Genomic DNA, 14,542 nt, shown 5'->3' with positions numbered 1-14,542 from the left:
GATACAACAATTAAATCTTTGGTAATTAGATCCTGCGTGGGCCATCAAGTCTGCAATTTGTGAGAAACAAAAACCATATTTATTTTTAACCACTTGCCTACTGGACACTCTTACCCTCTTCCTGCCCAGGCCAATTTTAAGCTTTTAGAGCTGTCACACTTTGAATGACAGTTGCGCCGTTACACTGTACCCAAATTACATTTTTATAATTTTTTTTTTCACACAAATAGAGCTTTCTTTTGGTGGTACTTAATCACCACTGGGTTTTTGATTCATTGCTAAACAAACGAAAAAGGACAAAAAAATTTAGAAAAAAGAAATGAAAAACATTTTTCATAGTTTGTTATAAAATATTGCAGTCATTTTTCTCCATTGATGTGCACAGATGATGCTGCACTAATGGACACTGATGAGGCACTGATAGGTGGCACTGATGAGGCCACACTGGTGGGCACTGATAGGCAGCACTGATAAGAAGCACTGACAGGTGACACTGATGGGGAGGCAGTGATTGGAAGTACTGATTGGCAGCACTGGTGGGCACTGTTGGTACTGAACTGATAATTAGGACACTAATAATAAGTGCCCTGATTATCAGTGTCGATGTCTCTTTAGCACAAGCCGGTTATCGTCTCTCTTCTCACCTCACGCTGTTATCAAGATATAAAAATATATGACGAGCATATCATTATATAGTCAAAGAGTCCCCTTTAATATACTAAAAAAATATATTCTTAATGCTTAGAATTCTAGTTGGTATGTCTTAAATACTGTGTCTCACGTTATCCCAGAGGATATGAAATGTTCTGCCAAAAATGATAAAGTTCCCGGAAAGAGATGTTTATGAAAATAAGCCCTTTTTAATTGTCAGACTAACTTGTCACTACGCCCTTGCTGGGTCTAGCTGACCGTATGTGTAATTAGACTGTATTGTGAAATCTTGTGTAATATTGTGAAACTTTGTGTAATCTGTAACTTGGGCTTGTGCTCGTTTATGTACTATAAAAGCTGTAACCAAAATGTAATCTGGGTCACACATCCGTTGAAGGATGATGTGAACCGTTGTAAGGCTGTATGGCAAACATATGGAGACGAATGCAAACCTGATTGGCGTAGATGTCCCGTTATTTCAAGGCTCAAACTTAACATTTGAACTCAACACTGTCAATGTGAGGAAAGGAAAGCCGATAACCGGCTTGCGTTTACATTGTGATCAGCTTTCATTGGACACAGCTGATCACATGGTAAAGAGCTGCTGTGAATGGCCCTTTACCACGACATGTGATCAGCTGAGTCTGAAGGACTCAGCGATCACAGGGCATGCCGCAGGGGGTGCGTGATCACGGAGAACAGCAATGGACAGCCTTCCCGCAAAGTAAGCCCGCGCTGTAGCTGGGGTTAATATTCAAAGCAAAACTCCCCCATCCATCCATGTCTCCATGCTCTATTTGTTGAGAAAGCACTTTGAACGCCCCCCCCCCCCCTATCATTTGTGGCCCTGGCCATCTTGAGTAAGGGCAAATGATTCATGTAGCATTTATTTCCAGGAATCCATCTGCCCTTTTCTCAAGCATAAATGGTTAAACATGAAAGTTAAGCAATACTGATTTCAAGTTCTAAAAGAGGAACTAGGGGTATAATGTCTACAGGAAGAAGATCATGTGTATATTTAGATAATGTGTTAAATGTAAAATATGTATGATATTATCTGTCTGAAACTATCTGAGTTAAAACTATCTTCGACAAAGTGTGTATTCAAAATGGATGCAGTAATAGAACAGACTTTAAGAACATACAAAATGGAAGAACATATGTCAATGTCACGCCTCTTCAGAGGACATCTCATTGTGGCACTTGACAAATCCATCAGAGGAAAATTTCCAAACCTCCCCTTCTTCAGGAGCCTCTATCTTTTCAAAACGCAGAGCACCTCAACTCTCCACCCAGGCTTCAACTTCGAAACCCAAGTTCAGTCGTTCCTTTCAGCATGAGACTTGGCCCACAAAGCCCACCATATCTTCCACAGAGCCCCCTTTCCAATAAAGGGGTGGTTTCAGTCTCTTTCTTCTCTCAAATCAACCACAATCTGCTCAAGGACAGTCAGATTTGCAGAATGCCCTGAACCATTTCTTCTCCCAGGAAATAATTGTGCCAGTACCCCTATCCTGGACCTAAAATCTCTCAACAAATACCTTCAGATTCCAAATTGTTTTCTGGAATCCGCAAGGTCAGTTATTACCTCCCTGCAATGAGGGGTACGCTTGGCATTTGTAGAAATCCATGATGCATATCTGCATATTTCCATTTATCCTTATCAGTGTTTTCTACTCTTTGCAGTAAGAGACAATCACTTCCAGTTTACGGCACTGCTATTTGGCCTATCCTCTGCTCCCTGAGTGTTTACAAAGGTCCCTGCACCTCTTATTGCTCTACTCAGGGCATCCAGGTCACCATTTTATCTAGACTACCTTCTCCTTCCTCACCCTTCCAGCTGTCTGCAAATGTTAACAGGGCAATTCAAATGCTGTAGCCCACAGGTGTCAAACACAAGGCCCATGGGCCTAATGCGGCCCCCCAGGCCATTTCATGTGGCCCTTGCACCTGTCCTGCAGCTGCAGAACCCCCCTTGTCTCTGCCCCTACCTTGTCTCAGTAGTCGGCAGCAGAAAGGACAGAACTCCTTTGCCAGATCCTGTCCTTCTCTGTGCTGCTGCAGAAAGGCCCACCCCCCTTTTTAGCAGTCTGCAGCAGAGAGGAGGGCCGAACTTCTTCTACAGATCCTGCACCTCTCTGTGCAGCCACAACACCACCTTGTCTCTGCCTCCCCTGGTCTCAGCATTCAGCAGACTCTGTCAGCTGACTCCAGCCCTCCTCTGGTAGTCCTCCAGACCTTGCAATTTCTTCTTCCCAGATCCACTCGCATCTTCTTCCTGGTAGCAGCACCAAGTAAGGGGTGCATTGTGATGTAAGGAAGGGTGGGTGACTCTTGACTTCTGATGATGGGGGGCTCTTGACATCTCATGTAAGGGTGTAAGGGGGCGTGGGTTGCTCTGGACATCTAATCTTACAGATATAACCGGCCCTTTGAGGGAACCATAATGCTGGTGCGGCCCACAATGAAATTGAGTTTGACAACCCTGCTCTAGGCTTTCAGCTGGGGGATCAATTTCCAAAAATTTGCTGTCCCACCTCTTCTTCGCCTGAAATACTTTGGTCTCTCTGATACTTGACACATCCCAAGCCAAGGTATCCCTTCTAGAGAAAAAACTGCTTTCTTTTAGAACTCCTGCTCGGGACTTGAGGTCAAAGAGCCATTCCTCTGTCAGAGATCCAGATCTCATGGTAGCCTCCGAAGCTGTTCCTCTCACCGGATTGCATTTGAGACCTTTTTTTTGCCCAGAATCAAACGCATGCATGATGGCAGCTCTGATATGGGAGTTTTCTTTGAGGGCAGGGACTGATGTGAATTGCCATTATATATGTAAAGTGCTGTGTAAATGACAGCGCTGTAATAAATAAATAATTATACAAGTTTGAGCTGTAGTATACACTTACTGGCCACTTTATTAGGTACACCTTGCTAGTACTGGGTCGGACCCCCTTATGCCTTCAAAAATGCCTCAATTCTTCATAGCATAGATTCCACAAGGTGTTGAAAAGATTCCTCAGAGATTTTGGTCCATATTGACATGATCGCATCACGCAGTTGTGGCAGATTTGTCGGCTGCAGATTCATGATGCAAATCTCCCATTCCACTACATCCCATAGGTTCTCTATTGGCTGAGATCTGGTGACTGTGGAGGCCTTTGGAGTACAGTGAACCTATTGTCTGGTTCCAGAAACCTGTGATGAGATGATTTGAGTTTTGTGACATGGTACATTATCCTGCGGGAAGGAGCCATCAGAAGATTGGTACACTGTAGTCATTAAGTGATGGACATGGTCAGCAACAATACTCAGGTAGGCCGTGGCGTTTAAACTATGCTCAATTGGTACTAAGGGGCTCAAAATATGCCAAGAAGATATGCCCCACATCATTACACCACCACCAGCCTGAACGGTTGATACAAGGCAGGATGGATCCATGCTTTCATGTTGTTTACGCCAAATTCTGACCCTACCATCTGAAAATGTCACGGCTGAAATCGAGACTCATCAGACCAGGCAACATTTTTCCAATCTTCTAATGTCCACTTTGGTGAGCCTGTGCGAATTGTAGCCTCAGTTCCCTGTTCATAGCTAACAGGAGTGGAACCCGGTGTGGTCTTCTGCTGCTGTAACCCATGTTCTTCAAGGTTTGATGTGTTGTGCTTTCAGAGATAGTTTTCTGCATACCTTGGTTGTAATTTTTTTTGCATACCTTGGTTGTAGTTATTTGAGTTACCGTTGCCTTTTTATCCTCTCAAACTAGTCTGCCCATTCTCCTCTGACATCAACAAGGCATTTTCGTCCACACAACTGTCGCTCATTGGATATTTTCTCTTTTTCGGACCATTCTCTGTAATCCCAAGAGATGGTTGTGCGTGAAAATCCCAGTAGATCAGCAGTTTTTGAAATACGCAGATTAGCCCCCGTCTGGCACCAACAACCATGCCACATTTAAAGTCACTTAAATCCCCTTTCTTCCCCATTCTGATGCACGTTTTGAACTTCAGCAAATTGTCTTCACCACGTTTAGATGCCTTAATGCATTGAGTTGCTTCCATGTGATTGGCTGATTAGCATTGAGTGTGGTTTTGTGTTTTAATGTGTTTTCAGTATGCTTGCTGGTTGGTAATCCCTGCGTAAAACATAATTGGGTACTGTGGAGTTGAAAGTTTGTGTTTCCTCTATCACAGCACCCAGTGATACTTTTTTTGTGTTTCATTTTTTATAGGACCTGCTTAATCAAATGATTCGGCAAAACGTTCAGCCAAATTTGCACACCTTCAACTCCATCCTAAAAAGCTTGAAGAAGACCGGCCTAAAAGGAATGGCAATGCAAACACTCAATGAGATGAAAGCCTTGAATATCGGTGAGACATGGAAACCTGTGCTGAGAATATAAATATATAGGTTGTCTGTGGCATGTGGTCATTATTGAGTATCTGATTTTCTTTAGCAGTTATCTGCAGCTAGAACTGATTGATGCAATGTCATTTAACCACTTCAGCCTCGAAGGGTTTACCCCCTTAATGACCAGGCCGTTTTTGCGATTCGTCACTGCGTTTACTTTTACAGAAAATTGCGCGGTCGTGAGACAATGTACCCAAACACAATTGATGTCCTTTTTTTCCGCACAAATAGAGCTTTCTTTTGGTAGTATTTGATCACCGCTGCTGTTTTTAGATTTTGCGCTATAAACAAGAAAAGCGACAATTTTGAAAAAAAAGTCATATTTGTTACTTCCTGCTATAAAACAATCCCAATAAAACATTTTTTAAAAATTTTATTTTTTTATCAGTTTAGGCCAATTTGTATTTTGCTACATATTTTTGGTAAAAAAAAAAAATCCCAAAAAGCGCATTTTAATTGGTTTGCGCAAAAGTTATAGCGTTTACAAACTACGGGATAGGTTTTAGGACTTTTTTTATTTATTAGTAATGGCAGCGATCTGCGATTTTTAGCGGGACTGCGATTGCAGCGGACAGATCGGACCCCTAACTGACATTTTTGACAATTTTTGGGGACCAGTGACATTATTACAGTAATCAGTGCTAAATAATATGCACTGTTACTGTATAAATGACACTGGCAGGGAAGGGGTTAATACTGGGGGTGAGCAAAGGGGTTAAATGTATGCCTAATATGCTTACTGACTGTGGGGGGGGGGGGGGGGTTCTGTGACAGGCACAGAGAGATCAGGGTTTCAGCTTAGCTGAAACTGCTGATCTGTCACTGCCTGTCTCAGAGAAGATCCGCCTGCTTTGTTTACATAAGCAGGCGGGTCTTCTCTCGTTTTCCCGGACGATCGCGGGAGGGCAGCGGCAATCTCCGCCACTCCTCCCGTGGCCCGCCTCCCGCTGGGTTTAAACATGTGCCTCCGAAACCACATGCACTCCAGTCGCGTAGTACTACGTGACTGGATGCAGCTGAGCCGCCCCACCATAGTAATATTACTGTGGGCGTTTGGCAAGTGGTTAAATTCAACATCCTCGGCACATTGTTTTGACTTTTTTTTTTTTAGCTATAAATCCTTTCCAGTAACATTCTTATGTTTCCCAGATATTCCAAATGTAATAAATGTTCGCACATTAATAAAATAAATGTGCGTTGAATACATTTGTTGCGTTGAAGCCTGCAGATCATAGCAGCAGGGATCAGGCATCAGGACAAAGTAGTCCACAGGCATGCTCATATCAAAACAAAACAGATTTTTGCAGGAAGAAGCACCCCACAATTCAGCTACTGGGAAGGCATTTTGGTGGTGGGGGTGGGGGGAAGCAATGCGACCATCTTTCATGTTACACCCTAAATATGGGTGTAACAAGATATGTGATCAGAAGGATAAACTAATGGGCCATACACACTATAAGATTTTCTGAAGACTTTTTCCTTTAGACTTACCAAAACCAGATAATATGAGGTCAAACCTAAACACTTTCAATTTGTATGCAATCTGGCAGGCCCTTGCACTACATAGAAAAGGTAAATCTGAAGGAAAAAGTCTTCAGAAAATCTTATAGTGTGTATGGCCCTTAAGCCTGCAATCACAGGACTGCCATTTTTACGCTGGGAATCTGTTAATCTGATTTTCAGCACTACCAGAAAAAAAAATGCACACTTACTAGAGATTTTCCATTCTCATTGCAGCTAATCTACTGATGATTATTTGAGCAGATGTAGACTTTGATATCACACTTTTCATTTTCTAGAGCCAAGTCTTGCAACATTCAGCCACTTGTTGGTGATATTTTATAGAGTGGGTGAGTACATGCATTGTTTTGCTCTGTCTTGTCTTTCTGTCCTCTAAGCTAACTAATGTCAGGAATACACAATAAGAAAATTGTACGAAAATTTTCGTTCAACGAACGATGGGCCAATTTTCTAATTGTTGATGCCCAGCAATCAATACCCGATATCGATATTATGAACGAAAAAGACTGATTGAAAAAAATTTAAAATTCTGTCGTATCGTTTGCGAACGAACGATTTTCTATTCGTTGGTGTGGAGGTTGTCAGTAGAAAATCTATAGAACATTATCATGCATGAGCGGAAATAGTTAGTGACTATTGCTCGATTGCTCTTTGAAAGATTTTTTTCGATTGTTCATGTTGGTGACGATTGGTCGATATTCGAACCGTGTATTCCTACTATTAGTCCTTTTTTGTCTTGAATTGTGTTAGCAACATAATATGAACATATTGATCCTGTAATATAAAAGAGAGTATAATAGATTTGTATCATTTTTGTTAAATGTTTTTATACTATTCTAAAATTCTTTTTTGTACAACCTTTACTTTGCAAATATTAATAAAGGTTGTTTTTATGATACCAACGCTTACTGGCCTGTTGGGTGTTGCCTGCATGGTTGCTGTTAACCTGTGTAAACTGGCCAATCCAAAGGGGCCCAACTTTGCTAGTAGAGAAGGAGAACTTTACCACCACTGGTTCGTTAAGCCTTTGTAATATCAACACGCTATTCTGAGATACTTTAGATTACAACGCAGAAGGAGAAGTCCAGTGCTTGCCATTTTGCTTCTGCAAGTGGTCAATAATCATATATAGTGTGCAAAGATTCTATTTAATAATACAGAGTGGAACAGTTTGTTGCACTAAAGAAACAATGTGCACTTTAAATCTATTGATATAGAGTAGATTGATTTTTAAATAATAATTAAATCTGTTTGTTAGGCGATGCATCGAGCCAGGCTGAACTTCTTGACGAGATTCTTCAAAAGATCCAAGGAAAGAGCTTTACAGCCCAGGACCCAGATGATGGTAAATTTTTATAACTCTGACTATTGTAATTTCCTGAATCTTATATCATTTAGGAGTGGGTCTGATCGCTTCAGTCTCTGTTATGAGAGACTATAAGAAGTACAACAAAGTACAGTAGGAAGAATAGAGTAAGAACAATAAAATAACTCAAACCACAACTATTTTTGGCTTTTATATTTTTTTGTAACTTTTTTTGTAATTTATTTTTTTTATACTTACACGCGTGCAAACACCGCGTTTTGGAAACACTAAACTATGGGGACGCTAGTATGGTTCTGATCAAATCAGATATTGATCTGTTCAAACACTATACTAGTAATGGAGGTGTGTATGTGGTAATCAAGGGGTTAACTAATATTTCTAACTATGCGCCAGGGATCTGCGCTGTCCTAGACTGACGCTAACGCTAACTAATGTCACCTGTGACACTAATAATAGTGATCAGAAAAAAAACTGTACTCTATAAAAGTGACACTGTGACAGGGCAATGAAGAGGTTAACTGGGGGTGATCAGGGGGTTAAATCTTTATGGGGGGGTGGTGGGTATCCTAAGCCTAAAAGGAAGGATTGCAAGCGCTAAACCAAGTCACACTAATGCAGAAATATAGGCAAATGCTCCATACTGTCTATAGTGTTCAATGTGACGGGGTGATCAGGGGGTTAAATCTTTATGGGGGGGTTGGCAGGGACCCTAAACCTACTTGGGACAGAAACTTAACTCGCTAGCGCTAACTGAAGTCACAATCACACTTTCACAGAAATACAGAAAACCACTATATTACCTGTATATAGTGTGCAATTTGACAGGAAGGAAGGGGTTAACTGGGGGGATCAGGGGGCTAAATCTTTATGGGGGGGTGGCGGGGACCCTAAGCCTAAAAGGAACGGTCGCAAGCGCTAAACCAAGTCACAAGTCACACTTATACATAAATATAGGAAACAGCTATATACTGTATACAGTGTGCGATGTGACGGGGTGTAGGGGTTAACTGGGGGGGGGGGGGGTGATCGGGGGTTAAGTGTGCTTAGCTAGGTGTGTGGAAGTGTGCTGTGTGCAGTACTCAGTTTTGATCCTCTCTCTTCTCTCAATGAATCCAAAAAGGATTTTGGGAGGAGAGAGCGGGTCATTTCTGTGCCTGTGTTTACATTACACAGGCACAAGTCAGTCTCTGATTGGGCAGGACCGATCAACAGGTCCAGGCCAAAAATCATTGGCCTGGACCTGATGACTGATCGGTTCTGAACCCAATCAGATCATCAGCGGGGCCGGGGCGCACGGGGACAAGCAACGTAGTACTACGTCGCTTTTCCCCAGCAGCGGCTGCCTGCCACAGTAAAACTGGGTCGGGCGGAGATGAAGTGGTTAAATATTCTTATACACCACAGCTGGTGCTCTTGGTTTCTGGAAATACAAGCGTATTTTATGCTACAAATGCCTGTATTTATGTCTGTTTCTATTAGCCTAATTTTCAAATCAAGTTGGACATTTTTAAATAGAAGTAGCTTTATCCTGGTGTTTTGGCTTTATGAATTGAGCTTTATGTCCTCAAAGTAAAGCAATCTACTAGTATGGTGGTCACTGGTAGAATCAAAGATAGGCTATAGAAAACAAATTTGTATGTATATTAGCTGCTAGGAAATTGCCAATAATTTTATTTATTATTGATTTTTTTATATATATATTTTTTAATTAAGTGTTTTTTAATATTTTTTTTTTTCAGTGAAATTTTTTGCAGAGTCAATGAGAGTGGTAAGTATGTCAGTCAAAATGATTCCTGTAAATTATGCTTTGGTTTACTGTAAATTTTCGGAGAACCCCCAGTTTTACTGCAGATATACATCTTTGAGGTTTTAGAAACAGGAAATTTCTTGCTATTTTTTTAGGAGGATTTCAAGACCAAATTTGGATTTTTCAGGGCACCACTCAGGCCCAGATAACATTTCTAGATGTTTTGCTATAAGTGAGCTAGTTTTTACTTTTGGAGTTCAGGTAATGGTGAATGAAATTGCCTACAGGGCGTTATTTTTTCAAAAGCCTTTCTTTTACATTATGCAGTGATATTCACTATATTACCAAAAGTATTGGGACGCCTGCCTTTACACACACGCAAACTTTATTGACATCCCAGTCTTAGTCCGTAGGGTTCAATATTGAGTTGGCACAGCCTTTGCAGCTATAACAACTTAATATAGAAAAAAATATTTTTTTTAAGAAATACTTTAACAGCAAGTGCATACAGAGGGAAATACTTGATGACTGAGGTTTACAAACAAAACCATGTGATAATTATTTTATGATTGCCACTATAGACTGCCCAGGGCAGCAGTCAGCACTGTTCATTGCAAGATGCAACCCAGATGAAGTTCCCTCTGCACAGGTTATCCTACATGGGAATGTTGTTCCAAAGATTACAGATGCAGAGGGGATAAGCTTTTCAGGATGCATTGCTTCAGATATAAAATGCAGTAATAAAAAATGCTATGCTCTCAAAAGGAACTTTTTTTATCTACTTTTGTTATCATCAAAGTTAGCGTTGTAAATGGTTTTGTGCCTTTTATCTGTGTATCTCTGGTTATCCACTTGTAGTCAAGATCCATACTGTCTTATGTCCTACCCAGACAGTCTGTCCTCTTGTTGATGTTGCAGCGACTGAACTGTGCATGCTCTTGCAGGGCAGTTTTAAAAGACAAAAGAATGGCTCCAGCAACTGGCATAAAGGTGAAAAGTGAAAAGCACCGACCAATATGCTGGGTGTATTGTGTAAGGGGCAGGGAACGTTACCAGATTCAGTAAGAGTGAAACCAAAGGAGTTCTGACATTTATTATCTACTCATAAAGTATTTGAGTGCAAAACCACTTGGTAAATAAGTCCTGTATGAACAGGTATACTGCCTAGTCCTAATTGTGCTCAGATAGGCCATAGGTGTTTGTGTATATGAGTATTCTGTAACAAGCATGCCAGTTGAAAAGAGTGGGAAAGCAAGCCTTAATTTAGGATACCAAAAATCACAAACCTCCAGACGTCTGTTTTGACCACTTTAAGTGCCAGTTCACACTTTTGCGATCACAGACATTGCATATGATTCGGAGCGCACTTCTCCTAAAATCACATGTGATGTCTGTGCTGGTGCAAATTCAGCCATAAGTTTGTATGGCTGAATTTGCACCGCAATCGCAGTGAATACGCACAGGACCCTTTTTTTGGTCCGCAGCAGAATCGGATCACATGGTGGTTGACACTAGTGCGATCTGATTCCTGTGTGAACCTTCAGATTGCACTACGATATGCGATCTGATCTGGGGGTGTCGTTCACTTTGAATTGACACCCCCAGCGTATCGCATATGGCAGTCTGAACTGCCTGTGCTGCGGATGCGATGCGGGAACACGCGCTATATTTGCAGTGTTCCCGCATCGCAATAGTGTGAACCGGCACTTACTCTGATTGGCTACTGAAACTCCGGTTGTGCTTCAGATGAAACCTTGCAATGTGGTAGGAAGAAATTTTAAGCTACATAAGAGAATCTGGATCTTGTCTTACCAGTGTTTTTCTGCTTTCAGTGTCTGGAAACAAAGGACATAGAATTGGCTTATAAAGTGGATGCCCTAAAAAACACTGGAGACAACTGGAAACTTCTCGGAAACCGCTCCTTGCAGAGTTACTACTAGTGAGTTGTTACTCTCTACATCAGCCTTTCTCAATCTTTTCAACACAGAGGAACCCTTGAAATTAATTTCTGGTCTCGGGGAACCCCTGCTAAAAATTAAAAATCTACAACTCATTACACATTAGTGTGACAGTCAGTGGGAAGAATGCTCCTTACTCTTGTCATCGTTGGGAAGAATTACCCTTACAGACAGCTAAAAGGAACAATGGTGTCATTGGAAGCTTATTTGAGAGGCAGAAATTGGCCGTTGCTCAAGGAACCCCTAGCAACCTCAGGAGGAACCCTGGTTGAGAAACCCTGATCTACATGTTACTCTCAATTGTGCACTTTTAAAGCATTATGTGCACATGGTCATCCTCTACTCCCATCACCATTCTAATAGGTAGATACAATTGATATAAAAAGTCTACACACCCTTGTAAAAAAAAAAAAAAGCCAGGCTTTTTAGATGTAAAAACATCAGATCAAGATAATCCACTTCAGAATTTTTTTCTGTCTTTTAGTGAATTATAATCTGTTTTTAATTGAATTACACAAGCCCAGATCTTTAAAATAGAAAAACATGAAAATTAAACTTACAATGATATGGTTGTATAAATATGCACACCTTTTAACCACTTCTGGACTGGAAGGATTTACCCTCTTAATGACCAGGCCATTTTTTGTGATGAGACACTGCGTTATTTTAACTGACAATTGCGCGGTCATGCGATGCTGTACCCTAAAAAAAAATTGGATGTCCTTCTTTTCCCCCCACAAATAGAGCTTTCTTTTGGTGGTATTTGATCACCGGTGTGCGATTTTTATTTTTAGCACTATAAACAAAAAAGAGAGACAATTCTGCAAAAAAAAACATTTTTTACTTTCTGCTATTTAACATTCCCCAAAAAAAAAAATGAATCTAATTTTTTTATTATTTTAGGCCAATTTGTATTTTGTAAAAAAAAAAAAAAAAAATCCCAATAAATGTATATTGATTGGTTTGCGCAAAAGTTATCACGTCTTTAAACTAGGGGAAAGATTTATGTAATTTTTTTTTAAATATTTTACTAGTAATGGCGGCGATCAGCGATTTTTATCGGGACTGCAATGTTGTGGTGGACATATCAGACTAATAACTGACATTTTTGACACTTTTGGGGGGACCAGTGACATTACTAGAGTAATAAGTGCTAAAAATATGCACTTTCTCTTACGTCCTCCGACAGTCGCCGCCCACTCATACAGTTTTCACTTATGGGGTATTGACTTCATCTCCACAGGAGTTTCTAGGCATAAGACTTGTAAAAGAACAATAAATCTACATAGTCACACCCATGTCCTTCTAGTCCAATACCCCCCTGCAATAGCCATCCCAATTCAGTTTGTCTTCTTCCTAGCTTCAGGAGTGGATAGGCTTCCCTGTGCTGAGGCTACAGTCTCAGCCTTTTCTCTTTTTCTCTTAAGATTTATTTTCAAAAGATGTCATTTTTTCTTTACATTGCTAGCTGTTTATTTTATCAGCATTAGTTAGTGGATCTTCGGATGAAGACGGCGTCTGCGGAGCTGGGAATCGGACTGACCGTCCTGGTTCTCCAGGACAGAGGGTCAGATGGAACCCCAGCCCACCATCGAGCGTTTTGCAGGCTATGTGTTCGCCCTGGCCTCACAAACGACCCATCCCTGTCCATCTGGGATGCAGCCATGTGAGGTGGCTACCTCACTGGACACAGCATAGGTTCGTCTGTGTCCTGCCTTTTTGGCTGGCTGCACTCCCCTGCCATCTGAAGGAGGACGGTTTCCCGCTTGATATGAGGCACCCCACGCCAACAGGTACAGGTAAGTACATTCTATGTGGGGCCTCTGTCTGGGGTCGGCAGTCCTGTGTCTGTGGTGTCCCCTGTGTCTGTGCATTTTGGGCTCCCTGGTCCCGGTACCTGCGGGGGTTTTTATTCTCTCACAGCAACGCTGTGTGGGGGTCCCTCTCCTAATGTCACTTTAGGGTGCTTGGGGATGCAGACACATGCGACGACCGCTGCGGGTTAAAAGACCGCCGGTCCGCCATTTTAAGTGTGGGCAGCATGTCTGGCTTCACTCTGGGTGCTTTATACAGCATGCTATGTAGTGTGTATTTTCACGCCTTTCGGCGCCATCTTTTGTGTGGCAACACGATCGTTCCGAGCACGTGTCGGCGGCCATCTTGCCGAAGCCTCCCATTCGTTTACATAGGCATCCATTTTCCCTTGGCCTGCAGCTTAGTTCAGCCTCCAGCGGTGACATCACTTCCTCCTTTCTCACAGAGCCGACCGAAGAAGCTGGTAACACACTGTGGGAGTGTCTGTCCTGCTGTTCCTTTCTTATCCTGCTTTGTGCACTCTTCCTGGTCAGTTTTGTCCCTGCGGGGGAGGGGGGGGTCTGTGTGTCACAGTCTCGATAGCGGTGTGCTGTGGGGTCCACAGCGCTCTTAAAGGGTCAGTTCCAAAACAAAAAAAAAAAACTTTTTATTTCTGCTATGGAATCCCAGGACAGCAAGTTTCCTCCAGCTTTGGTGGGGGATTCAGGGTCCTCTGAATCCTCTACAGTCACTAATTTGGCTGCTGTTGTGGCAACTTTGGTGTCAAAAATGGATGTGCTGATGTCTGAACGTGCTGCTAGAAAAAGGCCTAGAATTTCCTTTTCTTCTGATTCTGAGTGTGATATGGTTGCTGTAGGTAGCGTGACCCTTTCGGGGGTCTCGCTCTTCTCAGGACCCGCAAGAGTCTGAGGGGGAGGCGGAGGTCGCAGGGGTGGATGACTACCCCCCCCCCCTGGGTCGCCCGGAGAACGCGCTGCTATGGATGAGTTGATCCTAGCGGTGAAGGAAACACTACATTTGGAGGATGAGCCCACTCCTCCGGGCGTTGTGTCCTCTTTTGGCACACACAGAACCTGAAAGACGGCGCAGGTTTTTTCTTGCCCCGCAGAGTTTCACCAT

General features: G+C 42.2%; 1 protein-coding gene across 1 annotated transcript in view; it reads left to right on the top strand.

Annotated features, from left to right (window-relative positions):
• The window catches only part of PTCD3 (pentatricopeptide repeat domain 3), a 111,735-nt gene that overhangs the window by 58,645 nt on the left and 38,548 nt on the right, over positions 1-14,542 (top strand). The window contains exons 13-17 of the mRNA XM_082258492.1: positions 4,877-5,015; positions 6,855-6,905; positions 7,835-7,921; positions 9,643-9,671; positions 11,483-11,589. Of these exons, the coding sequence (XP_082114618.1) occupies positions 4,877-5,015; positions 6,855-6,905; positions 7,835-7,921; positions 9,643-9,671; positions 11,483-11,589 (413 nt within the window). The remainder of the gene's footprint in view (positions 1-4,876; positions 5,016-6,854; positions 6,906-7,834; positions 7,922-9,642; positions 9,672-11,482; positions 11,590-14,542) is intronic.

Source organism: Pelophylax lessonae (assembly GCF_965119305.1).
Source record: "Pelophylax lessonae genome assembly, chromosome: 1".
Taxonomy (NCBI): Eukaryota; Metazoa; Chordata; class Amphibia; order Anura; family Ranidae; genus Pelophylax; species Pelophylax lessonae.
This window is presented reverse-complemented; position numbering and strand designations above follow the sequence as displayed.